At 48.8% G+C, this 27,151-nt stretch overlaps 2 protein-coding genes, 1 long non-coding RNA gene and 1 other non-coding gene across 9 annotated transcripts; 2 read left to right on the top strand and 2 right to left on the bottom strand.

The window, feature by feature from the left end:
- The first annotated feature begins 409 nt into the window (after positions 1 to 409).
- PHOSPHO1 (phosphoethanolamine/phosphocholine phosphatase 1) lies at positions 410 to 12,586 on the top strand. 6 transcript variants are annotated; one of them, XM_071728436.1, is made up of 4 exons: positions 5,777 to 6,010; positions 6,578 to 6,665; positions 9,722 to 9,805; positions 10,596 to 12,586. In XM_071728436.1, the coding sequence occupies exons 3-4, from the start codon at positions 9,761 to 9,763 to the stop codon at positions 11,355 to 11,357; spliced, it is 807 nt and encodes a 268-aa protein (XP_071584537.1). In that variant the 5' UTR covers positions 5,777 to 6,010; positions 6,578 to 6,665; positions 9,722 to 9,760; the 3' UTR covers positions 11,358 to 12,586. The 6 variants fall into 6 exon arrangements, with proteins under 6 accessions (XP_071584539.1, XP_071584538.1, XP_071584535.1 ...); XM_071728438.1 differs by lacking the exons at positions 5,777 to 6,010; positions 6,578 to 6,665 and adding an exon at positions 410 to 713; XM_071728437.1 differs by lacking the exons at positions 5,777 to 6,010; positions 6,578 to 6,665 and adding an exon at positions 4,435 to 4,491.
- Positions 2,391 to 4,362, bottom strand: LOC139788471 (uncharacterized). Its single transcript, XR_011722862.1, has 2 exons — positions 4,241 to 4,362; positions 2,391 to 3,969 (listed from the first exon to the last, which is right to left on the bottom strand). It is a non-coding gene; the product is annotated as an uncharacterized lncRNA (long non-coding RNA).
- A 2,969-nt stretch (positions 12,587 to 15,555) lies between the features above and the next one.
- GNGT2 (G protein subunit gamma transducin 2) lies at positions 15,556 to 18,918 on the top strand. Its single transcript, XM_071728517.1, has 3 exons — positions 15,556 to 15,691; positions 16,696 to 16,785; positions 17,092 to 18,918. Exons 2-3 carry the CDS (start codon positions 16,702 to 16,704, stop codon positions 17,215 to 17,217), a joined length of 210 nt encoding a protein of 69 aa, XP_071584618.1. The 5' UTR covers positions 15,556 to 15,691; positions 16,696 to 16,701; the 3' UTR covers positions 17,218 to 18,918.
- A 602-nt stretch (positions 18,919 to 19,520) lies between these two features.
- Positions 19,521 to 19,592, bottom strand: TRNAQ-UUG (transfer RNA glutamine (anticodon UUG)). Its single transcript has one exon. It is a non-coding gene; the product is annotated as a tRNA-Gln (tRNA).
- Positions 19,593 to 27,151: the final 7,559 nt, after the last annotated feature.

Below are 27,151 nucleotides of genomic sequence, written 5' to 3'. Positions count from 1 at the left end.
TAGCAAGGTGGAACACTTGGGTGTTTCCAAACAAATGCAGCCTGTCTTAGGGTTTTTTCTCCTAACACAACTGCAATTTGAGAAACAAACTTGAAACCAAAAGTTATAAATAGTGCTGCTTCACTCTGGCTGATTACCTCTCTGGAGGTTACAACCTCCACGCTGAGAGGGATTTGGTGGTGCTGCACCTTTCATTCTTCAATCTGCAATTCCAGAATCACTTGTGGGAAAGTTCTGGAAGTTTGTTGTGTATATAGTTTGGGGAAGTTTTTTGTTAGGGTTTGTTGTTGGTTTTGTTGTTTGTTTTTTGGGTTGTTTGGGGGTTTTTGCTGGTGTTTTTTGTTTGGTTTAAGGCAGCAATAATTTACTGAGTTGCACGAGAAGGTTGTGGAAATGAGTTGTTGCTCCATTTGAAAGCAGCCTGAGTCTCAGAAGTGCACAGTAATCGTTTTTCTCTCCATGAAAAGTTGCATAACCTATTACAAGAAGGGGGAAGGATGGGCATGGAGGGAGCTAAAAATTTCCAACTTCCTTCTTTCTCTTGACCCTGAATTGGAGCCACTACTTTTTGAATTTTAACAAGAGCTGCTACTAGCAAAAAGTAAAAGGAATTAACAAAGTGAAGAGAAAGCTGCAGCAAAAACCTCAGGTAGCCAGAGTGTGACAGCCCCTTGCCAGTATTAACACTGACCTGAAAAAGCCAGCAAAGGCCTGTAAGTGTTGTTTGTATTAGACTTATTGTTTATTTGAGCTGAACAGCAGTGTGTGTGTTATGGCTAAGTTTCTGCTGACAGTCTTAGTTTTGCAGTTTCATCTTCAGATTGCCTCAACTCTGTTTGGCAGGGTAGTCTGAAAATAATAATCAAAAGGTGACTGATAGTGGAATGAAACTTTTCCTTCTTAGTCTTTCACCCATGCTGCTATGTCCCAGGGGGATAGGTGGGTTCAAACTCTGGGATATTGTCTTCCTGCCTGGGAATTGTGTGCTGCAAAATAATTCTGCAACCGTGCACTGGCGTGTCTGAAAACTTGCAAAATGAAAGACTGAGGCAGCATATTGCAAAATAGTTTCTAGTTTGGCTTTTCAAAATGGAATTCAGCTTTCCTTCTTCCCAGAGAAACTTGATGCGGGGTAATGAATTGAAGTGTTTGTTTGCTTACTTTGCCTATAAATTATTGGCATGCTTTCGTCTCTGTGAAACTCTTCAGACTCCCTCCCTGCACCCTGGTAGAGTTTCTTAGTATCTTCACTAGGAAGACAAATTTCTGAGTAGGCTTTGATAAAACTAGGAACTTTATTAGAAAATTCCTGTTTTAGTAGAGAACTTCCTATATAAGCGTTTCTAGTGGTGGTTATTTATGTGTCTGCTTGAGCAGTCCCTAGGATTAAATTTAATGTATTACAGTCAGATGAGTAAATAACCCTCTTTTGCAGATGTGGAACTGTGACCTGACATTCTGGGGTCAGAGCTGTTATTTCTGATCCAGACTGCTGTCCTAGCCACAGGATCACCATTTCCCTTTTCAGTTCTTTTTAAATTTTCTACCTAATTTCCTCTGTAAGGTTTTTCAGGTAGTGCACAATATAATAAAAGAGACAAGAATCTTTTGCCTCTTTGTTATATCTAAGTTGCTGTATACAGGCTGTGAACTTAACGCAGCAATTGGGAAATCTTAACTCATCATGGGATGTGTTTCTGATGGCTTAAATTAAGCAGGGAGCAAAAAGTAGCCAGGGTTTCAGCTGAAGATGTCTCAGAATAATGAGACACAAAATTAGTTCAGCCTGAAAAGCGATTCCTTCCAAGACAGCCCAAGCATGAAGGTATCAGCTTGCTGTTAAGCCTTAGAGATCATGAATAGTCCAAAGGTCTTAGGACTCTTGGAATGAACACCCATGTCCTGTTCAGCCTCGGGTTTGGTAACTCTGCTCTGATTCTTATGTAAGCCCTGTGATTTCAGCCGGTGGCAGCATCCTGCACCACCTCCCTTTTACACAACAATTTCTGGAGGGTGCAGAAAGAAAAATGCATTGTGTGTCAACAGAGAGGTTGGGCTGGATGTTAGCAGAGTGGTGACCTAGTTCCCAGGGGCTGGGAGGGAGAAGCTGGACGTTGGGAAATTAGAGAGCCAACTCAGAGTGTTACCTAAGTGCCCATCCGAGGTGCGGGTTTGTGATGATTCATCAACCATCACCAAGGAAACCAGAGAGTGTGTCAGAAGATACTACTTTACCCAGAGTTAGGGTTTGGGCCCCTTTCTTTTAGAGATCATAGATTTGGTAATTTAGGATTGCTAATTCATAGGGAAATTCCTACATGGCCTGAAACTGCACAGTGGTGTGTGCAGTGAAAATTTAAGCTTTTTGTTACTTCCAGAAAACAAGTGGATTTTACTATACAGACTTTATTATACATTATTTCAGTTGTCTCATTTTAGGGATCTATTTTCCTTGGCTACACTGATCCATGCACTCTGCCTACAGTTTAAAAATACCCAGGAACAATGTTAGATTGTCACAGCAGATAACTCCAGTGGTTTCAATTCATTTTTAAATGAGTTTAACCTAATGTAACTTGTGATACCATTATGCTGCTGTCAGAGCTGTTGGCTTTCCCCATCCTAGAGAGAAATAACAATTCTCCAGGGGGCTTCTCTTTAATCTGTGTCCTTACTGTTGAAGAGGAGGAGACAGATCTGCAGGAGGAGCAGTTTGGGGAGGATTAATCAGGAGATGGCAGTGGAGCGGATCACTGCCTGATTTCTCCAAGCAGAGGAGGAAGGCAGTTTGTTCCTCTGATGGTATGGATGTTGGAAACTGTGCATGAAGTAACTTTCTGAACTAGAAACCATTTGCAGTTTCTTTCCAGTTCATTGGTGATGCCCCTGACACCTCAAATTTTCCTGTTGCTGATGCATTTCTCCAATGAGAGCCACTGGGAGACTGTATGGCAGTGACTCTTCATCGTGGCTCTTGCCAGCAGAGGTGTCTGAACTTATTTAGGAACTGAGAGTTTTGTTTTCATGTTCTAAATACGTTCAGCAACTCGAGGCTGCAGCAAGAGATCCATCAATGTCTCCAGAAACCCTTGTGATGACTGGTGTGAGTTGATATCATGGATGACTGGCAAGGAGATAGGAGGATTTTTAGGTGTGGTTGATGGCAGAGGAGACAGAGACTGAAGGTTCATGGGAAAGAAAAGGATTTCCACCTGAGAGCAGAGTGTTTGACAAAGTGGGCTGTAGTTCTGGTGCCAGATCCACTGACCTGGAGTGCCAGGAGATAGCTGGGATGATCTGTGCATCTCTTGTGCTGTTTCAGCAGAAGCTTTATCCTACCAGATGAAGAAGATAGAAAAATAGAGCAGAAGCTCTATCCCACCCTGTCTTGTCACCTACATTTTCCAGTTTCTTCATTTGACATAGAATACATCAAATGCTTTTACCCCTGACAGGTGGTGACCTAAGTGTTCCTCTAGCGAGTGGAACCACCTTCCTTTGTGACTTTTAGGTTGAAATAGAAAACTGAGGCCCACGTTGACAGGAGAAACTCTGGGAGACCTCAGCTTGGACTGGTGTAGCCCAGTTGGTCACTTTCTGTGTCAACTGTCCAGGACCCACAGAAACAGACATGTAGGAAGGTCTCCCCATGTGGTGAAATGAATGGGGTTTGCTGTCTTCTTGTTTGTTTGTTCGTGAGGTTTTTTTTTGAATCCTGACCATACAAACATTATTCTGCCACTAAAAATGTCTTGCTGTAAAAGGAATCTTGTTGGCTGGAGAAACACGGTGTGAGGTGAGGAGCTGCACTGAAGGTTCTGTTGCCACATCCCTTGAGGACTTAACTCCCCATGGGAGTAAAAGGAAGGTTGGGTTTTACTCTGAGCTTCCCCAGAAAGTGTGCTGCAGACTGGCTTGATTCCATGGAGGCTACTGAACTTGTCTGAACTTCTTTGTGCTGTTATTTATCTGGAAAGAAAGCAGGGTGGGGATGGACAGACAGACGGCTTTGTGGACAGGGTCAGCTGAGGGCTGGTTGGGTGCTGATGCAATCCACTTGCTGGTGGAAAAACTAGGAGGCCAGGCCTGGAGAGTAGGGTGGTGGTGGCTCAGTGTGTTTCTTGGAGCTTGGGGATGTTCCACCCATTGTGGAGAACCCTCCAGGTCACTAGGGGCTGCCAGGAGCCAGGTCAGCCTGGGGAAGGCAGTGGTGTCCTCACTTGCTCTCCAGGATCCTTACCAGTGGAAAATCACTGGGATATACAGGATCACCCGTGCCAAACTCCTTCATCTGGGATGGCTGAATGATCTTCGCTCCACTGCCTTTCAGAGAGAAGGAAAGGAAGCAGAATTTACTTTTGTTTGTTTCCCACTTAACCTTGTGTCCCTGCTGCCAAATCTCTTTCAATGCCATCTCTGGTGTCAACAGGAGCTGATGCAACCCCAAAGAGGGGGAGAACATGAAAGGAGAAACAGCAAAACTCCCACGAGGTTTGGAGGCAACAGGGGTGGGGGTGAGGGTGCTCTGCAGGAAAAAAAAAAAAAAAAGCCAGAACGTCTCAAGACTAAATAGATGATAAAATATTGCCTTGATAAAGCAGGGTTGTGTCCCAGGAGAGGTTAGTGGCTGCAGGGAGGGACAGCTCGGTGTGCTGGTACAACCAGGAGCAAAGGGCTGTTAGGAAAAATTTTGAAATTGCCCCAGGCTGGCTGCAGAAATGCTCTGCAACTGAATTTTGCCAAAATAGGGAAAAACAGAGATAATTGAAGGCAACGTGGCATTCCATGGAGCAGGCAGCACAGGGATGGGCAGCCCTCATCCAGGCCATGGAGGCAGCACAAAACATGTTTTTTGCAGACTTTTGGAATTTTGTTTGCCTCCTTCCATTCCTAGCCATGTTTAATTACAAAGCAAGACAAAACCCAAGCTCTGGTGGGCTCTTAACTACATGTTTTGAAAGCCAAGCTGCGGTGTCTCCTCCCTGCCCACACCCTTCAGCTTTGAACAAACTGTTAGGGTTTTTTTCTTTTCATTATCACAGGCGACTCCAGGGCAGGAGACACTCTGCAAAGCCACAGATACCACCCGGAGGCCAAGGGAGGGTTGCGGGTTTTTTTGGGGTGCGGACAACCTTGCTGGGACTGCCCTCCTTGTGTGCCTGGCTGGGCACCCTGCAATTTGTTGTCCCGGGGACCTAAAATTAGCCTTGGCACCCAAAATTAACCTTGGCATCCAAAAGTTAGTCTTAGCAGCCCACTCACCCCCACCCTGTCCCCGGCTTAGTTCACCCGGGGGACTGTGGCTCTGGGCTCCTGGAGGGTGGGCGGGTGAGGGGTTGCTGTCCCCTCGGCTGTATTTTTGGCGAGTATTTATGTTTGGGTTTTTTTCTTGCTCAGCACCCCCTGCACCCCCTTGGCTCGGGGGGCTCAACCCTTGGATTAGGGCAAAATTTCCCCAAAACGTCTAAATGATAAAATAATAATTTTAGGCGGAGGGGAAAGATAAAACGGGGTTTGTTGCTTTGGCAACTTTTAGGAGTCACCGCGTTATTACCGGGGGGTACGAGGGGGGGGGGGGGGGGGGGGGGGGGGGGGGGGGGGGGGGGAGGGAGGAGGGGGCGGGGGGGGGGGGGGGGGAGAGAGAACCCAGCAGGGTTCCGCGCCTTCCCCTATTCCCTCCGGGATGGGGGCGTGGTCTAAGTTTGGCTCCACCCCTTTGCTGCGCGCGGCGGCCGCTGCCATTGGCTGAGCGGGCGGTGACGTGAGGGGACTGCGGTTGTTCCGCCGAGTGGCGCCGCGTCTCTGGTTCCGTCGCCTTAAAGGGCCCGCGCTGGCGGCAGCCCCGGGCAGTGGCACCGGCCCCGCCGAACGAGAGCGGCGGTGCCCCTTCCCCCTTCAGGGCCGAGGCAACCTCCCCCCTACGTTTCAGTCCCCCCCTTTACACTGCCCGGCGTCCCCGTTCAAGGTCGAGACCCCTCCGTACCGGGCTCTCTCGGGGGATTCTGACCCGGTAAGGAGGCTCCAGGGGTGTGAGGCTGAACTGGGGAGGCTGGTACCGGGAGATGCTGACCTGCCAGCAGGCTTTGAGGACGAGTGTACCGGGTTTTGGCACCGGGATATACCGATCCCGTAAGGCTGGCGGCGGTACCGGGAGGTGCCCACCCGCTGGGAGCTCCGCTGGCCGCGGTTGCTGGTGCCGGTACCGAGAGGTGCTGCTCCGGTAGGGACCTGGGGGGACTGGGGTGGCTAGTCAGACACTTGGAGAACCAGTGCAGCTGGTGCCGGTACCGGGAGGTACCTCGAAACACTGATCGTGCTTGTGTCAGCCTCGTTGCGGCTCTCACCGGTACCGGGAGGACCCGAGGAGCACCGGTTCTGCTCTGGGGGCTGGGCCGTGCCGGTACCGGAGGCACAGCAGCTGTTGTGGGTTCCGGCTCCATCGGGACCTGCCACCGAGGCTCCGGAACCCGGGATCCAATTTTGGATTCCCCCGAATCAGCCTCCAATCCTACCCCGCAGCGTCTTGGGGCCAAACCCACCTGTTTCGGGCTTTCTGGTATTTTTTTAAATGTTGCAGAGCTGAACGCTCCGGCAGCTCCCGGGCAGGCGGCAAGAAAAATAAACACCAGGAAATTAAAAATATGGAAGATTCCCCATCAGCTGAGGTGCATGGGGTGGTGACCCAGAGTGGGGGGGCTCGGGGGTCCCATATCCCGCCCCCCGTGCCGGGGGGAGTTGGGGTGAAACCGTGGGGCAGAAGAAGGGGGTGGAGGTGGCACCTCGAGGTGCCCAAGAAACCTCTCCGAGCCCTGCTGAGGAGTGGTTTGTTCTTTTTTTTTTATCTGCTTGGGTTTGCTAATTGATGTTAATATTGTTGGGTCTATTAATTTCTGATGCTTATTTTTTGTTTCTTTTTTTCTCAATTTGTTTGGTTTGTTGGTTTTTTTTTTTTACCCCTTTGCTTTATTTCTGGGAGCTGTGTGGACCACCAGTGATGGGAGAGGGTTGGGTTTGATTCCAGGAGCTGTGAAATTCTCCCGTGATGTGCCTGAGGTTGGTGGGGAGGGAGGTTTGGTGGGTTTTTTGCCTCCTTTGCTCTCAGGGCTTTCTCTGTCCTCTCATTTTTGTCCTTAATGCTGTCTTGGTGGGTGGACAAACAACTTTGCCAAAGGTCAGTGGTTGGGTTTTGAGTTAAAATTAAAAAAAAAAAAAAAAATCAAATGTGCTGTCCACACCAAAAACACCAAATGTTTTTTTTTTTTAAGGCTAAAAATGTTAAACCTAGCCAAGAGCAGAGGGTGCCAGGGAATTAAAACCCACTCAAAGGCTTCACCTTCCTTGCCTGAGCCCTTTCAGGGCAGAAAGCTCCCAGCTATGGCTGGAGGTGTTGCCAGAGGAGAAGAAAACATCAAAATTTTGGAAATAAGCATCCTTAGGCGATTCTTTTTGCTGCTTCTTTTTTTACCCTCCTCCAAAACTGGCTGTGATAAAGCCTTTTTGCTGCATGACTAATAAGCAAATACCTGTTTTATTTTCTGTCTTGACATCCAGGATTTTTTCCCTTCTGGAGGGAGTCCCCTTGGTTTTGTTTTGGGTTTTGGTTTTGTTTTTTTGCAGAAGGTGGTTGGACAGTGGGTAAGTCAGCCCTGCACAGAAAGAGCTCTGCCAGGAACAGGGACACAGTTCCACAGGGATTAATGTCTCCCCAGCTGCTCCATCCCACGCTGCCAGCACTGTGGTGTCCACGGGCACTGCCAGCTCCTGTTTGGATTTAAGAGGAGGAATTCAAGGCTGGGAGACTTGCTGGGTATTTTTTCTTTTCCCTCTCTGCACTGGGATTTGATGGGACTGCTGACAAAAGAGCCCCTGGGGGAAGGATGGGATTTGCCTGGCAGCCTCCAAAAGTTGGTGGTAAGATGTTTCCATCCTGGACTTATTTTTTATTCATGGAATAACCCTGGCTTAGATTTTTTCTTTTCTCCTTTGCACACCAGTGCTCCATGTGCGGCTGCATCCAGGGATGGCTGAGAGCCAAAGGAAGCTCCTGCAGGCTGCTCCCATCCTGCAAGCAGCAATTGGTCACACTGACTTCAGGAATAATCATTTTCCTTAAAAATCCTTTAGAAAATGGCCCAGTGGTCCCTCTCTCCCCCCCACCCCACGATGGGGAAGCAGCATCAAGGCACTTGGCTGCAGGCAGGACCAGTGGTGGTGCTGGGGACGACCTGGTAAAGCCACTGGTTTTGGGTTCCAGCTTTTGGGAGAAGGTGGATTGAGCCCTGATGGGGATTTTGGTACTCGTGGTGGTTCAGGGAAAGCAAAGGAGAGGTGGGAAGGAGAAGCAGGAGCTCAACTGAGGACATTACCATCAGATTGGGGTGGGGGATGCAGCTTTTGACCTCCTGCTGCTCAGCTCTTGGAGGTTCCCGAGCTAAAATAAGCCAAAAAAGACCTAACTGGCTTTCTCGTGCTTATAAGTAATTTTTTTATGTATGCAAGAAAGCATTAACTCAGGAGAGGTGGAAGGTGTTGAGTGAATCTCAGCTGAAAAGCTCTGAAGGGACTTGTTGCATGCAGGTTGCTGGTCAGACCTGTGTTTGACCTAATCTGCCCCAAATCCCAAATATTTGCTCTTAGTCTTCCCTACTTTGCAAAATGCAAGAATCTTGGGTCCAGAGGAGCTTTCTTTTTTTGGGGGGGGAGGAGGCAGGTTAGGTCCCTGTGTCCCCATCATCCCTTCGAGCTGCCCATCATGCCTCATGTCTGTGGGAGTCACCAACCACCCCAGGGCTCTCCCTGTGGGACTACAGCATTTCCTTAAGGCTTAGACCCAAATTATTTCCTCCCCACTCTTTAGAATACAATTAAAAAAGAAAAACCAACCAAACAAAAAAACCCAAACAACCCGCACTTTATGCTTACTTTCATTTTAAATTTATTTTTAGTTTTAATTTTTCTTTCACTTTGAACCTGAGAACTGGGACTTAATTCCCCCCTGCCTGGAAATAAACCTCAGCTTTTGCTGTGTGTTTCTACAAAGAAATAGCATTTGGCTTGAAGGTTTGACAAAAATCAGTGCCTTTTAAAAGCACTCCAGCCAGGATTTCATTCTCATGCCCATTTCTCCTTTCAGCCACCCCTGGGGTGGTTGATTCTTTTTAGCAGAGTCATGGATTGCATTGGTGCCCAAAATAGTTTGATGCTGGGCTTCAAACCAGCCCAACCCCCCGCCCCCTCCTGTGAATCACCTTCAGCCAAAAAACTCTTCTTGCTGGCATGAAAAAGAAATCACTGGAATCCTCTTGTGGAATGCCCACAAGAGGGTGGCAAAATTCAGGAAACATAACCTGGGGTTTTTTCCTTGGCTCAGATTGGCACAGCCTCACCAAAGCTCTTTGGGTACCTTGCTTTCCTTCCAGGCTAAATTAAAAAGAAACACCCCAAACTAATTGCACTGGAAGAACAGGGGAATTTTGGAACAGGGCATGGGTTGCTGGAGTTTATTTCTTCTTTCATGGGCAGCAAAGACCCCGGGTGCTTGGGGTGGGGGGAATTAAGAGGGATCAGCAGCATTAAACTCTTTAATTCCTCCATCCCTGGGACAAAAGGTCTTGAACTTGTAGGACGTAGACCCCAGCCATGCCCTGGCCAAAAGTGGCACCTGGGGACATCCCAAGCCATTAACCAAATTCCCCCTCCCCTTCTTCTTTGTGGTTTGCAGCCCTAAGCAACAGGATTCCTGCAGAGGGATGTCCTGAAAATGAAAAAGTGCTGCGAGGGTGTGGGGCTGCCATGCCTGTTTAAGGTCAGTGTCACTCTCCACCTGCCTTTGGCCTCTCAATGGGGTTTTCCCCTCTTTTCTCAGAGGCAGAGAGAAGGAATCAGGTCTCCAGCCTGCAAATCTCTGGCTACCAGCAGCATGGTAGCAGCTGGGAGCAGCTGGGAGGTGGTGGGACCTGGGGTGAGTGCAGGGAGAGTGGGCTGGGGTCACCAGAATGGGTTCAGTTTGACTTTAGAGGCACCAAAATCCATTTAGGTTGGGTTTAGAGGCACCAAAATGAGTTTAATTCAGGTTTAGAGCAGGGTAGGAAGCTGCTTGGAGTTATCCCAGGGTCCTCAAGAGCCTCTGGAGCCCAACCCAAGGATGATGGAGCAAAAATCAACCCGAAAAAATGTTTTCCTGGCAGCAAGAGGGGTCTGCAGGGACACAAAGCCCTGTTCAGAGGTGGGCCAGGAGCTGCCTAGGGGGCAAACCCCCCCCACACACACAACCCCTGAAGACCCTCTCTGCACACAACACCTTAAGGCACAGTCTGTCCCTGTGTCCCTGGGGAAGGACATGTGTGGTGGTGGCTTGTCCCAGTGACCTCCTTGACTGCAGGAACAGGATTAGTGATGACAAAATGATCTCTTTAGAGGCACAATAAACTCCTTAGTGTTGGGGCTGAGGTATGGCAGCAGAGAATTAACCCCCCCCTCAAGCCCTAGCTGGGCTAATACGGCCACCTGGGAGGTAGCCAAAGAGCATTGCTCTAGTGGCCACCATCATGACGTGCCTTGAGCTAACGGCTGGACCTCATCCTTTCACCTGGCAGGGTGTGGGTATGGCCAGCTCCAGGCCTCCCAGCTACCTCCTTGTCTTCGATTTTGATGAGACCATCATCCAGGAGAACAGTGATGACTCCATCCTCCGGGCAGCACCAGGGAAGGTCCTTCCAGACCACATCCGCCAGACCTTCTGCGAGGGCTTCTACAACGAGTACATGCAGCGTGTCCTGACCTACCTGGGGGACCAAGGGGTGAAGATGGGGGACTTCAAAACTGTTTATGAGAACATCCCCTTGTCCCCTGGCATGCCAGAGCTCTTCCAGTTCCTCTCCAAGAACCACGAGCTCTTCGAGATCATCCTCATCTCTGATGCCAACACCTTCGGCATTGAGTGCAGCCTGAGGGCTGCTGGGGTCTACTCCCTCTTCCGTAAGATCTTCAGCAACCCATCCAGCTTTGACAAGAGGGGTTACTTCACCTTGGGGCCCTACCACAGTCACAAGTGCCTTGATTGCCCGGCCAATATGTGCAAACGCCAAATCCTCACCGAGTATCTGGCAGAGAGAGCCCAGGAAGAGGTGGAGTTCCAGAGGGTCTTCTACGTGGGGGATGGCGCCAATGATTTCTGCCCTTCTGGGACTTTGACTTCAGCTGATGTGGCTTTCCCAAGGAAGGGTTACCCCATGCATCGGATGACCCAAGAGATGGAGAAGAAGCAACCTGGAGCCTTCCAGGCCACTGTTGTCCCCTGGGAGTCAGCTGCAGAAGTTGCCTGTTATCTCCAGGAGCTCGTTAAGAAGAAGTGTTGAGGGGGGCTGGGAAGAGACTTGCTTACCCTAGCCATCTGGGAAAGGAGAAGCTTGAGGTGTCCCATCCTGTCCCCACCAGCTCAGCCCCTCTCCTGGGTTTTGCTTTTCTGCCTTTTCTCTCCAAGCTCCTCTCTCCTTGGTGATTAAAGCACTTTCTCAAGGTCCTCCCATCTCTTCCTGCCACATTGAGTCAAACCCTTCTCTATGCAGCTTGGACATCTGCCCAGTGTGGCTGTTTGGCAACATTAATGGTCATTTATTTTTATTTTTGGTGATTTTTCACAAGAGCTATTCGTAACAGACTTCACCCCACCAGGAGCTCCATGCTGGTCCCTGGAACCTGATGTTCAGAATCTCCTTGCCTCTTTGGGAGGCCACTGGGAATTTCAGCTGGGCGAATCTGCTGCCTAGGCTGCTCCAGTTTGCCCTTCATCTGGGTGAGGCAACCCTTGGCTCAGCTGCTGGTGGAGTTCATTGTCCCTTAAGACTTGATTGGGAAAAAAAACCAATGTGAAGGACAGGAAACCTTTTGGAAAGGTTGTACCTTGGAAAAAAAAACCCTCCCATAGCACCCATCCCCACCCAGGTACCCATGGCATGGTCCCAGCATCTGCAGGACCTGCCCTTCCACCTCCAACCTCTGCTTCCAGGGCAGAATAGAATCATGGAATGGTTTGGGTTGGAAAGGACCTTAAAGATCTCATTCCAACCTATCCTGCAGGGACCTATCCAGCCCAGGTTGCTCACCCATAGGGTGGATGGGTTCCTCCTCACCCTGACCCATTCCTTGGAACCCCTCCATGTTTGCTGGATCATGTTGGACTCTCCTCTTCTCCATGGGGGTAGACTTCTCTCCTGAGCTGCTGGAGAGGTGGTGGACCTCCCCACAGGAAGCTGGTGCTGTAGTATTTCTCCTGCCATTGGGTCCCCCCCATTCCCTCTCCACCCCACTGCAGTATTAATTGTCCCTTTTCATTGCACTCTGCAATGGGGTGTCCTAACGCATTTGCTGCTCTCTGGTGTTGGCTTCTCCTGGATATATCCACAGCCTTACCGACCCCTGAGGGTGGCTTTGGACACCCTGGCAGCAAAGCTGAGCAGTAAGGAAATAACCAAAGCAGCCCTGAGATGTTCCTCCTCTATTTCACACCCCCACCTTCTTCTTTGTTCTTCCTCCTCCAGACCCCATTCAACTGTGTGGAACTTAAAGCCATGGAAATTAATAATAATAATAATAATAATAATAATAATAATAATAATAATAATAATAATAATAATTAATATATGCATATAGTGATATCTCTAGAGTGCAGCCACACAAGTTGGTTGTAGCCAGCACAGAAACCTAGGTGTGAAATGGCTCCAAGTTGCATCTACATCTTGTTTCTTGGGCTGATGAAAAAAGGGAATGGGGTTGGAGATGGTTTGGGATGGAAGGAGTTGGGGATGGGGATGGGGAGGGGGTTGAGGATGGGGATGGAGGGGGTTGGGGATGGGGATGGAGAACAGGGTCAGGCTACAAGACATGCTCTGCAGGAGACCCTTTGGGGACCCTGGAGGGGCAGGATTGGGGCCCCCTGGGACATTCCCACCCCCACCTCTGCATCCCAAAAGCTTTTGGGGCAGCAGGCAGGGTCCCTGGGGACACGGGTGGGTGCTGCTCTCCTCCTTGGCCCTGGGAGAGCTGCAGCTCCCTGGTGCTGAACCTTCCCTGCACCAGCAGTGGCAAAATATTAAAATAAAAATAATATTGGGGTGGGAGAGAGCCCTGGGGGGGGGGGAAAGGTGTCGTGGAGGCTGCCAGGACAGAGCAGGGTCCAAGGCAAAGCTGAACAGGATGAGACTGAGCTCAGTGGGTGCTGTGGGTGGGGGGTTCTGAGGAGGGGCTGCTGCCCTCAGAAGGGCTCCAGGGAACTTTCTCCAGGGAGCTCTGCAGGGTCCGGGGGGGGGTCCTCTGTGGCAGGTGGTGGTGGCAGGGCCATGTCCTCCAAGGCTGGCAGAGCTGGTGGCAGCTCGAGGCCATCTGGGGCTGCAGAGCCCCCCCAGGACATCACCATGGGTTGAAGGGCTCCATGTAGGGGGGTGGCAGAGGCCACATGCAGCCCCCCACATTCCTGTTAAGCTCCACCCTAGACCACCAGGAACTCACCTGGAACCATGAGGTCCAGAGGAGGAACAGCCAGGTCCCCCAGTGGTGGTGGTGGTGGCAGGTCCCCAGGGAGAGGTGGGGGTGGAGGGATGATGGCCACAGGTAGTGGGGGCGGTGGAATGGTGGCTGGAGGTGGTGGGATGGTGGCCTCAGGTGTTAGGAATGGCCCCAGCAGGGTGGGTAGCAATGGTGGCACAGGGACACCCTCACTGGGGGTTCCCAAGGCTCTACTGGAGCTGGGGTAGAGGAGCAGCAGGGTCAGGTTGGGGGGTCTGGACTCTGCCCCCCCCTCTGAACCCAGGCACTTGCTCCGTGCACACTTGGTGCTGTCCCCACAGTACCCCAGCATTGGGGTGTGCACCCTTTCCCCGCTCTGTGCCTCAGTTTCCCCATAGAGGACAGTGCATCTCCTACTCCCCAGATTTGGATTTTTCAGGCCAATTTCCTTGCAGCAGAACCTCCTGGAGATGTGGGGTGATGGTGGCCACCCTGGACTTGGAAACACTCTCAGAGCCAGGGAGGCCACCAAGCCAGGCTCTTCAAAGCACCCAGGGATCCCCCCCCCACGTCTCTCCATCCCAAACCCCATGTGGAGCTGAGCAGAAAAGCTGCCATGGAGCAAAAGGGGAAACTGAGGCACAAGGGAAAAAAAAAAAATGAACGAAAGAGTGGTTGGTAGGAACCAAACAGGGGTGCTCAGGGTCCCTGCTCCAAGGGCAGAGCCATCACTGTCACCCACCAGCCACCACCTCACCTGGGCTGTCCCCAGCATCGCTCCCAGCCCCAAGGCCACACCTCATCCCACCGCTGTTCCTAGCTGTCCCCGTCCCCCTCACCTGCAGGTTGTTGCTCTCGCAGCAATCGGCCACCCTGTGAAGGTTGCCGTGGTGGTCACGCAGGATCTGCCAGCCCACCGGGATGTCCTGAAGCTGCAGCTGCTCCAGTTCTGCCATGGTTCTGGGCTCAGCTCCTACTTTCTCCCCGCTCCTTTTCCGCACTGCGTTTTGAAGCCGCAGCCGGCGCTGACGCAGCCCCCGCAGGCGCCGCGGTGACCCTGTCCGTCCCCCTCCTCCCCCCGACGGACATCCCGCAGGCGTGGGGACCTCTCGGGCCACCTTCACCTTCATCGTGGTTCTCAGGACAGAGCCAGGGGCGGAGGGGTCAGTGGGGAGGGGGCCAGCGTGGCCTCAGCCCCATGGGGGATGTCTTGGGGGGCCACAGCTGGTGGTCAAGCCCAGTGGGGCAAGGGAGGAGAGGGGGAAGGATGTCAGCCATGGAGGAACTCGTGGTGGGCTTGGGGATGAGTGGGACTCATCCAGAGAAGGGGATTCCCTGGAGGTCAGCCAGGTCCCACCAGGTCCCGCCACCCTGGAAAAGCCCCGTGCACCCTTTGTGACATCACCTGCAGGGCTCAGGGCACCGAGGGATGTGACAAGTGATCCTATGGTGGTCCCGCTCCATCCCGGGACAGAGTGTCCCTCTCTGTGCTTGGCTAAGGATGTTTCTCATCCCCACGGGTGAGGCTGTGCCAAGGGCAGGAAATTCCCCTCTACCCTCTCCTCCTGCTCCTGCAGAAGCTTCCCTGGGGCCTCTTGGTCTCCATCCTCAGCCCTGGTGACTTCTTAGTGGCCAAAGACAAGCAAAACCCACATTATGGCTTGGTCCTTCCTGAGCGCCCACCCCCAGCACAAGGAGGAGAGAAATGGTGAGTTTCCTCCAGCTCCTCACACTTTAAAGGACCAAGAGCTGCTCCTGGCCCCTGGAGGTCCTCTCAACCCCAGCTCCCCTCATCTCCATCCCCTCAACCCCACCAAAGTTCCTCCAAATCCCACAGGCGACAATCCTGGACGAGCTAGGACACAAATGCTTCATAAGAAGGGCTTCCCAGTGCCCCCAGAGCACTTCCCCTCCCTCCCTCCCCCTCCGCCCCTTCCTCCCTCATCCTCATCCTCCCGGATTATCCTTGGGGGGCTTTGAGGTTAATGCCCAACACCTGACCAGTTTATTCTCCTGAGTCTATTATCAGCTTAAGGACCAAAGACATCTGGTCCCCACCTCCCTCCAGAAGAGCTGAAGAAGTCTCAAGCTCGGAGCAAGAGAGCAAAGGCTCAGAAGACACCATCTCCTCTTGGATGGATCTCTGAACATCTCCACCACCAAGAGGGGCAGCCCCTCATCCCCTGAGGTAAGTGGCTTCCCTCCTCCCAGGTACAAAGAGCACCATGAGGTCCACCCAGTTTGGGTGTCACCTCCTCTGGGGTTGGTGGCACAGCTGTGGCTCATAAAGTCATCAAGATTGGAAAAGACCTCTAAGACCATCAAATCCATCAGCTGAGAGTAGGGAGAGGACCACTGGGCACAAAGACCAGGAGAGCAGCTCCAAAAAACCATCAGGGGATGGGACATGCAAGCTTGAGACCTTCCAAAGCAGCACCAAGGAACTCAGCTTCATGACGTTTCCTTTTTTTTTTTTTTTTTTTTTTTTTTTTGGTTTGGGTTTTTTTGTTTGTTTGGGTTTTTTTTAATTCAAAAGGTTGTGGCCAGGCTTTTAACCCCAGATTTCAACACAGGAACAGATCCCAGCAGTGCAGGGCAGCTGTGAGGGAATCTCACCTCCCCCTCGTGAAAAATTAAAACAGAGCTGGATTTTTCCAACCCACCCAGCCCCAAAAGCCTTTTGTCCTTCCTCTGGTCGCAAAAACCCGAGTTTACAGACATGAAGGAGCCATAATCCACATTTGCATTTACCACAGGGGGAAGGCACAAGACAAAAAAAATATAGGTATTATATTTAGTTCCTTAAAAAAAACAGCCAAGGTAGTGGCTTTTTTCTGTGCTCAGCTGAAGGGGCCACCTCTTTCCTTGGGCAAGCGGGGTCTGAGGTAGCAAAGGCCTCTTTAAAAAACAGGCTGGATCCTCCTCCACTGCCCTCAAACTGCTTCTGTGTCTGGGTGCTCCTGCTGAGAATAAGCAAAGAACAATCTGGTGACAGCAGATGTTACAAGCAGAGGCTTGAAAGGTGCCTCCTGTCTAGGCTGGGCTATGTTGGGTTGTTTGTTTTTTTTTAGTATCAGCCCCTCTCTCACATAGGGGTAGCTGAGACATCTGCAGTGATGTCAGGGGAGAAGCAACAGAGCCTCAGCAGTTCAGCTGGCCACTGGTAATGGGCAATTTCCCTGTGGGTTACAGGCCAAAATGGCTCAGGACATGACAGAGAAGGAGCTGCTGAAGATGGAGCTGGATCAGCTGAAGAAAGAGGTGAAGAATGAGAGGCAGATGGTGAGTCTTCCACCCAAAAAGCCTTTCCTTGGGGTAACTTTCTGCCCTGAGCATGCTTGTACAGAACCACTGAAATTCATCCCCCAGGACAGGCAGAAGCAAATGGGCTTAGCTCTGAGGCTGCAGCACTGCACCCAGCAAGGTGCTCACAGCACCTCAGGGATGCTCTTGGGGACACCCCCACCCTGGGTGGGATGTTTACAGTTCCCTCTCCCAGCTGCACAGATGGGATGGCAGGCAACTAATGAGCTCTGCAGTGAGGATTTGATGCCATAACCCACACAGAGCCTTTTCCTTCTCTGCCAGGTCTCCAAGACAGCCAAAGAGCTCAAGGACTACATCGAGTCCATGGCAGGTGAGGACCCACTGCTGAAAGGAGTCCCTGAGGACAAGAACCCCTTTAAGGAGAAGGGTGGCTGTACAATAAGCTGACACCCTCCTGTTGTCACCACTGGGCACGGGGATACTCCCACCTGCAAGCCAAGACTGTCAGAACCTCCTTTCCCTTTAGTGTGACCTCATCACAGGGGAGTCCAGAACCAAAGACCACAGCATAGCACAACCAAGGGCCAGCAGAAGACCAAAAAAAAAAAAAAAAAAAAGAAAAAAATTACCCCCACAGCACAGTGCATGCTTCTGGGCTCTCATGGCTGATTTGCATTTGGTTTCCTACAAGCAAAACTTCTGTATTTTAGCAGCCACCAGCAAACCTGGGTTTTCTTTGAAACCACAGAGCTGGGGTTGGGCTCAGACTTCTCCAAGCAACACAACCCTGCAGAAAAACCTTGCTCAAGCTGTAGCCTCTTCGTGCCTCGGATTCCCCATCTGGCACAGGAAGGCATTTCCCTCACTGCTGCTTTGAGGCTTCTAGGGGACTGAAGTTTTATCCTCTTTATTCTTCTGCATCCCCCCCAGCCAGTGGCCACCACTCCTGCAGCTCTCAGCTTGCATCCACCAGGCATCCAGAGCCACGGGATGACCAGAGCAGGGCTGTGTGGGCTTCACCTAGCAGGGCAGGGCATGGGAAGGAGCAAGACCCCAGGCAGCTTGTTCAAACCCTCACCTTGCCTCTCAGTCTCACTTCCTCCCTTTGGCAGCTGTGGCTTTGGCAAGCACAGGGCTGTCAGGTCCTGCCTGCAGCCCTGATGGCTCCAAGAGCTGCCTCTGCTTCACCACCAGCTCCTCTGCTGCTGCTGTCAGGGAAGGGGCTGCTGGGCCACCTGTATGGGCAGAGGGGATGCAAAGTCTTGTCCTACAACATCCACAAGGACTTGGAGGAAGTTCAGGGAATAGCAAGATGGGACTCACCAAGCCCCCAGCTAGCAATGCCAGGCCATGGTCCTTCTGGTCCCCAGGGCAGCTTATTTTCTGGGACAAATTTCATCCCTTGCTTGATAGAAAAAACAAAACAAAACATCCCACTTCTGAATTCAGGAGGGTGATCCTTTGGGGAAGATTTGTGGGGTTTTCTTTCGCTCTTGTTTCTTCTTGCTTTTTGTTTTTTTCAAATCCTTTACAGCTACATGCTCTCTGAGAAAAACCTCCAGAACCTCTCCAGGTCACCAACCCCTGACAGAAAGCTGCAGCTTTATTTAATTTTTTTTTTAAACATCTTGAAGTCGCTCAGGTCCCATCCCTACCACAGGTTTGTCCCCCCCCCACTTCTGCTTCCTGCCCCCCCAGCTCTGCTCACAGGTCACACACCCCAGAAAAACAGCAAAATTCAAGATATAGCAAAGTCAAAAGGCTGGAAACTCAGGGCAGGAACAAAGCCTCTTCCACCCATCATCTACCACAATGCTGCTACAGCTCCGAGAAGGTGCCTGGGAGCAGCTTAATGTCGAGCATGCAGGGAAATTGCTTTCCAGCCCCACTTCCAGCAGTTTTTCTGCCTTCCATTGCTTGGACACATCGGCCCTGCTCAGCACCTCATCCTGGGGGTCCCCTCACCAGAGATGCCCCAAGATGGGGGTTCCCTGGCAGAGAAAGGACACAAGAAAAAGGCTTTTCCTCAGGCCCACCACCCCCCCCGCAGCCCGCACCTCCACCCTCCTCCTCCCTCCCTAGACGAAAAACCTGACAAAAATAAATGTGATTTTTCTTCTTTCTCGCTAAATAAACCCGAGAGCTCCAGCATGACCTCTGTCTTTCTTGCGGCAGCCAAGGCCGTGAGGGCCCTGAGGAGCGTAGCTCCCCGGGGGTTGCCCCTAATCTGGGCAGATATCCCGGAATGGAGGGGATTGACCTCGTTAATCGATCTTAAAACGGCTGGAAACTTGCGTCACTCCCTAAGCTTAAGGGATTCGGGGCGCTTCTGGCCTCAATGGCGGCTTAAAGCAGGGCCGGACCCCCGAAGTGGTTCCTCACACCGCCCGCCCCCGAACCCGCGACCCCCGGATCCACCGCTCTCCAGAGCCGTTCTCAAGGAGTCCCCTATAAACGGCTGAGAGGAGGGGCATAGTGAGCTCTCAGCCAATAGCAGCGCGGAGTCGTGAGAGTGTCAGCTCGCACACCCAATCACCGCCTGCGCAATGAAAGGCGTGAGGAGGGCGGGGGAGGAGGGATGGACTCCTCGGCACAAAATGGAGCCTGAAGGGTGGCAGACAGACGCACCTGGTGTTCCGTCACGCCCGCCTCCAGTTTCGCGGTCGCCTCCCGCCGCGTTACCGGTGTGGTGAGGGAGGAGAGGTTTTTTTATTAAAAACAAATTAGTAGTCATAAGAAAAAGCCTCGCGAGGTCCCACCGAGATTTGAACTCGGATCGCTGGATTCAAAGTCCAGAGTGCTAACCATTACACCATGGGACCGCTGCGGATGAGTCTCGCCGCTGCTCCCTCACCCTTGGTCCCCGTCACCCATGGGTGGTGCCCACTCCCCCGCCACCTTCCGGCCCGCGGGACCCCCCCCCAATAACGGGGTGCAGCTCCCTCCTCCCCTCCCCCCGCAGGTGGTGTTTGAGCGGCTGAGGTCTTTGTGCCCGAGTGGCCGCCCTCCGCGCTGTCCTCGCAGTTGGGGTGGGGACAATCGCGTGTCCCCTCCCAGTCGCGCAGCATCCGGACAGACACCCCCTCCCCCCCCCCCCACCTCCCGGAGGCTGCAGCGGTGTTGGCGATAGCGCGCTCGGTCCGGCTGCATCCACGGTGGGGGCTTTGCAAAGCGGCCACCCCCCCTCTGTCACACCCGCGGGCAAGAAAAGTCGATTATTAGCCCTAAAGTGATATTAATTATACCTCCAAACCCTATCAAATCACGGCCACGGCCCTGTTTGGAGGTTGCCGACAGCCAGGACAGAACCGTAGCATCCCCCAGGACGGCCCCAACCGTCATTGCTGCCACCCCCAGGCCTTGTCCTTAACCCTCAACAGCTATTTTCCACCCTTTATTTTTCTATTTTTTCCCTCCATTTCTCCTTTATTTCTCTATTTTGTGGCTGGTTCCAACTTCAGTTCCCTGTTTTTTCTCGATTCCCCCTTTATTTCTCTATTTTTCCCTTATGTTCCCTTTTATTCCCCTATTTTTCCTCCATTTCATCTTTATTTCTCTGTCTTTTTCTATCCTTTATTTCCCTATTTTTTCTCCTTTCCCACTTTGTCTCCATTATTCCTCTTTTATTTCTCTATTTTTGTCTCTTCCTTTCTTTTTTTTCTCTATTTCTCTTCTTTGTCTATTGCCATTTATTTCCCTGATACTTTCCTCTATTTCCCCTTATTTCCCTATTTTTCCTTTATTTCCCCTTTATCTATTCCACTTTATTTTCCTGATTCTTTCCTCTATTTCCCCTTTACTTACCTATTTTGTCTATTCCCCCTGTATTTGCCTCTATTTAATTTCCCTATTTGTTCTCTATTCCCCCTTTATTTCCCTACTTTTCCCCTTGTTTTCCCCTTTATTTCGCTACTTTTCCTCCATTTTGCCTTTTATTTTCTTCTTCCCCTCAGCTCCATGAAAACAAACACTGTTTTATTTTTTCCTTGTATTTTTTATTATTTTTTCTCTTTATTAAAAATGAAACAGTGTAAAGCAGTTTGTGGCAAAAAGAAAAAACAAAAACCAACCAACCAACCAATCAAAAAAACCCAACCCAAACCAAACCAAACAACCAACCTAAAAACGTAAACACCCCCCCCCAAAACAAAACAAAACAAAACAAAAACCCAAGACAATCAAACAAAAACCAAAACAACACAACCCAAAAACCCACAAAAAACCAAAAAGAAAACCAACCCAAAAACCTCACTGGAAAAGAAACAGAGCCTACATCCACCCCTAATCCCAACTCCACATCCAAGCCAACAAACTGCTGAGGAGACAAGGGAAGACCATGGATTAGAAGAGGCAAAGAGGAGAGGGAAGGGGGAGAAGGTGAAAAGAAATAAATAATCTGAAAAAAAAACAGGCAAACCATCATTACAAGAAAGTGTAATTTTAATTGTTTTTTTTCCTGAATAGCTTGAAATTTTCTCAAAGCGGCTGCAGGGAGAAGCAGCACCCTGGGGTGCACCCATCCATCACCCCCTTCATTCTGCTTCTTCCCCCCGCACCAAAAAAAAAAAAAAAAAAAAAAAAGCTGAAAAAAATAAAATAACCCCTCAACTACAATTCCTCCAGCAAACAAACGAGGTTCAGCCCCACTGGGCCTGGGGAGCAAGGAGGAGGATGGAGGGGATGGGAGAATACCCAAGTTCAAAAGGAAAAAGAAAGAAATGGAAGATTGAGCATTAAAAAAAATAATAAGTCAATCAGAACTGAACATTTTGGACTGCTGAGGTCTGGTGCTTTTACAATTAATGACCACTTAAAAGTGAAAAAGAAAGCCCATAAATTCTATTTTTAAAGAACATTTTTCTTTGGAAAAAAGAGAGTAATTTTGTTTTTTAATTTTTTTTCCTTTTTTTGTTCTTTTCTTTTTATTTTCCCCTCTACACTACAGCATGTGGAGTTGCCACTACCTAGTTTTTATCTATTGTCACTAAGAGGTAGATAAACAAAACTGAATTGGTTCCATAGAACGTGGTGCCACCCGGGTTTGAAACCTCGGGTAGGTTTCCCAGGGGAGGTTTCACCTCCTCTAGAGCCACCCTAAAATTTCCTGGGTTCAATTCAGCTGCAGGCGCCAAGGGAGGGGGTGCTGGCAGAGGTGGGAGTTGTGCTTTAGGGGAAGATTTCCTCCTAAAATCAAGGAATTGGATCCCAAACTGAATCCAGATGCACTTCAAAGGAACAAGCCCAAATCAGCCCTTACCTGCCCCAAAATATCAATCAACTCCTTTCTCACTGGACTTGGTATGGCTTTGCAGAGACCATTTCCCAAACTGGTTCATACAAAAGAAAAAAAAAAATGCTTCAGTCCCGTTCTCCATCCTGATTCCTGGGGCCGAAGTGATTTGGTCAATTATTTGATGGTTTGTAAGCCAAAACAATTAAGATCCTTTTCAGGGGCAGCCTGTGGAGATCTGCAGCACCCAAATGGCTTCTACAGTTCCTAGGCCATGGCAGAGCATCCCACTGCTGGGGTCCAGCAGAACATCCCACCACCAGAGTCCTGCAGAACATCTCACCATGGTTCAGAGGAACATTCCACCACCATGATCTGGTGGAGCTTTCCACTACCACAGCCCAGGAGAGCATCTGGACGTGGTCCACAAGCATCCCTGGCAGAGCATCCCACTGCCATGGTCCAGAACATCTCCCCATGGTTTGGTGGAGCATCCCACTTCCACGCCTCTGCCAATCATCTCCCACCCCCACTCAGAGGTATTTGTCTTTAACAAAAAAACCTCAAAAATCCAGTAAAGCAGCAGGGATCCAACACCCACCCCAGTCAACCCAGTGCTGGCTTTTCAAGGGCTCCTCCACTATCCCACCACCTCCGCAGTCCCCTGGGAGCCTTCCTCACCACCTCTCCTCCTCCTCCTCCCCCTGTCCATCCCTGGGCAGCTCTGAGGTAGTTTGCAGGTGGATGTTTGCAGCTGGCAGCACCTGCACAGGCTCCCAGAGTCAAAATAAAAGAAAATAAAATACCAATTTGTGACTGAAAAGCCTCTGGATGGTTTCATTCTGCTCTGGATCTCATTGGCAGTCATGGATGAGTTGAAAATGAAATCAGAGTTTAAAAAAACAAATAAAAAAGAAATCAAACAAATAAAGTATCAAACAAATAAAAAAGAAAACAAATTACAAATAAAAGAAATAAAAAACAAAACAAAACAAATGCCCCAAAACCCAACCAAAAAATCAAAACCCAAAACCGAACAAATAAAGCAAACAAAAAACACAGGATCCCCCTGGAAACACAGAAAACACAGGATCCCCCCCAAAAAAACAGAAAAAAAACAAGCCCTCAAAACTCAAAAAAACCCAATTAAAACCAGCTAAAAAGCAAAAAATAAAACCAAACAAAACAAAGCAAAAAAAAATGCCCCAAAGCCCAACATAAGCAAACAAAGAAAACACCAAAGGATGCCCCCAAAGCCCCAGAAAAAAAACAACCCCCTAAAAGAAATAAAAAAACCCCAAAAACCCAAAACCCCACCCCCAAGTTTTTTTTTCTAAAAAGGCTGAGTGAACCAAAGGGGTCTCCATCTCTTTCCTCCCCACCCAAAGCTGCCCCAAGGAATCCCAAATCCTTTCCTGCCCTCTCACCTCTCACTATGCCCACACCTTGCCTGGCAACCAGAAAATTCTGAGTATGTTGCAAGATTTCCTTGCAGAATACACAGGAATTTCACAGGATCACACCCATTGTATTCAAAGAAAAAGAAAAAAAATGTACAATGGAAAAAATAAAATAAATAAATAAAATAAAGTAAAAAAAAAAAAAAATAAAAACACCCCTCAAAAAAAAATTAAAAATCAACTTTTTCTTCCTAAATCTTCTGAAAGTAAGGAGGTTCAAAAAATATCACAAGCCAGGGACGGGGGAGGAAAGAGCTACATCCTGAAAAAGAAATTAAATTAAAACGTCTTCAACTGTCTTAGAGCAAGTCTGCGTTCCTCATCTTTTGTTTTTTTTTCCCCAGAGTCTACAAAACCTTTGAAAGAATCTGAGCTAAAATTAAAATATTACAATATTATCTTTTTTTTTTTTTTTTTCTTCTGTCACTGATGAACAACCTGGCTCATTTCCCTACTTTTTGCTTTTTTTCTTTGTTTGTTTTTAATGCACTAAAAGAAATATAAAAACCTACCCCAAAAAAACCCCAAAACACCCAATGCCCAGGAATCACAAGAGGCAGCTTCGAGGTGGTTTCTTTGCAATATTTCCATGGGATTTTCCTTTCCTTCTGAGTCTGTAAAACCCTTCCAGGCTCAGCATCACCCCTGAGCCCGCGGGTGCTCTGAGCAGCTGGGGAAGCCTCCAAAATGGAAGAGAAGGATTCGAGATTTTTGTTTTCCATCTTTTTCTCTCTTTTATATTTTTTTCCTCTCTTTTTCTCTCTTTTTCATCAGCAAAAGACTCTGACCATTAAACGAAGCCAACCCCCAAGTCTGTCCGTCCCACCCCCAAGATGCTTCCCGTGGGCTACAGCACCACAGTGGGAATTTGTTCCTTCTCCCAACCCTGGGACCAGCAAGTGGGGAAACAGAGGCACAGAGGAGCTCTGCCTGCAACTCCTCCCCACCCCAAAACCCCCTTTGATCCTCTCCTCCTGGTTCCCCTGCTCTAACTTCAAAATTCCTTATCCCTCCTCTAACCAGGAATCTGTGGGGGGAAGCTGCTCATGGGAGAAAAACCCAAAAACCACATGAAAAAATGAAAAATTCAGTTTTTTTTTACAAGAATTAAACCAAGGCATAGAGGAGCTGACAGCACCACTCACCCCTCCAGGAGGGGTTTTCCCCTAAATTACCTTTTTCTTCCAGTGCAAAGAGAGAGGAGGATCCCTGCTTGGTTTTTAGGGTTCACTAGAGCTTTTTTAGGTGTTTTTTATTTTTCTTCCTATTTTTTTTTGTCCCATGGCTCACTTGTGTCTCTGCTTTGTCCCCTCTTCTCCCCCTGGTGCTCCTCCCAGCTCAAGTTTGGCTCCAGAGAAAGCTGGGGAGATGCTGGGAGGAGTTTTCCTGACTGCACATCACTTCCCTGGAAATCACTGCCCTTGGGAAAACAAAAGAGCTTCCCAAGGAAAAAAAAAAAAATCAAATCACAGCAAATCAAAGTCCCGGTCACTCCTGGGTTAGGGGTAAAGGGGTGAAAAAGCATAAAAGGTTTCCCTGAATTATCAGATTTGAGGTCAAGATCTCACTGCACCAACCAGGACTGGGGGTGGGATCTGTGGTTTCTTTTTGTTGTTGTGTTTCTTCTGTTGTTGTTTTTGTTGGTTTTGTCATTTTCCTTTTTTTTTTCTTTTTTTTTCTTTTTTCTCCCTCAATGATAGAGTTTGAACCAGTTCTCAAAAATGCTTGCTGTTGGACAAGACAATTCTAATCACCGATGTCTGAATACACTGCTCTGTGCAAGGCTGGGGGGGCGGGGGGGGAACAACCAAAAAAACCCAAAAAGAAAGAAAAAAAAAAAAGAAAGTAGAGAGCCAAAGACTAAAAAAAAAAAAAAAACAAACACAAAAAACCAATTTTCCCTGGGTCAAGGGCCAGTTTGCTTTGAAAAAAAATCAAATTAAATATTAAAAACTAAATGGGGAGCAATCCCTGGACTGCCCTCATGGGCAGGAGCTGCCAGCTCACTGCTGCCAACCCAAATTTTGCTCCTTCGACCTCAAATTTATGGGGGAAAAAAACCAAAAAAACCAACCAGGTCAGTGCATCCCTGATGAGCTGGACCCTGCACTCTCCACCCAACCTCAAATTTTTGTCCCACCAGCACACAGTGGTGGGATGGGGACAGCAGCACCCACAGCTCCCAAAGTCACTTGACCACCAGCAAGTATTTTAGATTTTTAACAACCATTCAAAAAAGGGGTTCTTTCCTGCAAAAATAGCAAATTTGACTAAAAATAAAAAAATCCCCATGGACCTTTTAGAGAGGGCAGACAGGTTCAGGTGGGTTCTCAAGGTTGGATTCATCCTCTCTCCCCTCAATGTGTGCTGGAGATAAAAAAATGGCTCCCGTTTGTTTTTTTTTTTCTCTCTCTCCTCACTTTTTTTTTCTTCTTTTTTTTTTTTTTTTTTTTCCTCTTAAATTCTTTTATCCTCGGTAAAACGGAGGCAAAAAAAAATCTCTGTAAAACATCATTTCACAGCATCATAGTGGAAAAGATGGTTCAACACCTCTGTGGCAACAACGGGAGGCTGGTTGGGTTCTGGGCTATATATAAATATATATATATGTATATATATATATGGCTTCCCAGTGTTTTTTGTTTGTTTTTCAATTATTCAAAAAGAAAGTTGCCTGAGCTGGTGTGGTTTAAATACCAGCAAACCCCTCTTTGCATAGACAACACTGCCTTGAGTCCCTCCTCACATCCTGGAAGATTTTTTTGCTCCCAGAGCACTTGAAAAATAAATGGATTTTTCATTGGAGTTGGACTGAAAAAAGCCCTTTTAGCCAGCGGTGGGTTTGAGTGGAGGTTTGGGGGGTTTTTATTTCATTAAGAAAAAAATAATCATTAAATTAAGGGTTGTTTTTATTTTTCCAATTGAAAAAAAAATCCGTGGGCTCCAATTTGTGCAAGGTCCTAAAGAGTCATGACATCTGTGGTGCTGAAATTCATCAACTGGCTTGAAAAGGCCCCCAAAATAATAATAATTAATAATAATTAATAATAATAAAGAAGCTGCTGCCACCTTTTCCACTATGCCTGAAATTTCTGGCGTTCTCCATAGAGAGCTCATAACACTTGGTTACCTGCACATAAACTCCTGGCTCATAAGAAATTATGAAACTTAACTTCTCTTTTCATTAAAAAAATAAAATATTCAAGACTATCAGCTTTTATATAAAATATCAGCAAGCCCCAAAAAGAAAAAAAAAATCAAATAAAAAAAAAATATCAATTGCTGAGGTAACTTCATACCTTGAGGTAGCTTTTTTTTTTCCTTTTTTTTTCTTTTGTTTTTTTTTTTTTTTTCTTGTTTTTTCTTGGTTTTTTTTTCTTCATTTTTTTCTTTTTTTCTGATCACATTGCTCAAACACACAGCAATACCTGACCTTCCACCCCAGCTCCCTGCTCCTGTGATGCTTTCCAGGACAGTAACTGCCGCTGCTTTCCCTTCCCAGCTTCCCCATCTCCAATTTGCAGCTGGTTTTGGCTTGGGCTCCACTTTGGAAAAGAAACAGCTCCAAGAATCAGTTCCAGGTTTGCTCCAAATTACCTCCTTTCAGACCCAAATCTCCCCTTGGAGCCCCAGATGGGCTCAGCTGGAGGTGTTGCTCCCAGGTCTTCTCCCAACATTGGGTGCAGGATCC

Source organism: Heliangelus exortis, chromosome 29 (genome assembly GCF_036169615.1).
Source record: "Heliangelus exortis chromosome 29, bHelExo1.hap1, whole genome shotgun sequence".
In the NCBI taxonomy this organism is placed as follows: Eukaryota; Metazoa; Chordata; class Aves; order Apodiformes; family Trochilidae; genus Heliangelus; species Heliangelus exortis.
This window is presented reverse-complemented; position numbering and strand designations above follow the sequence as displayed.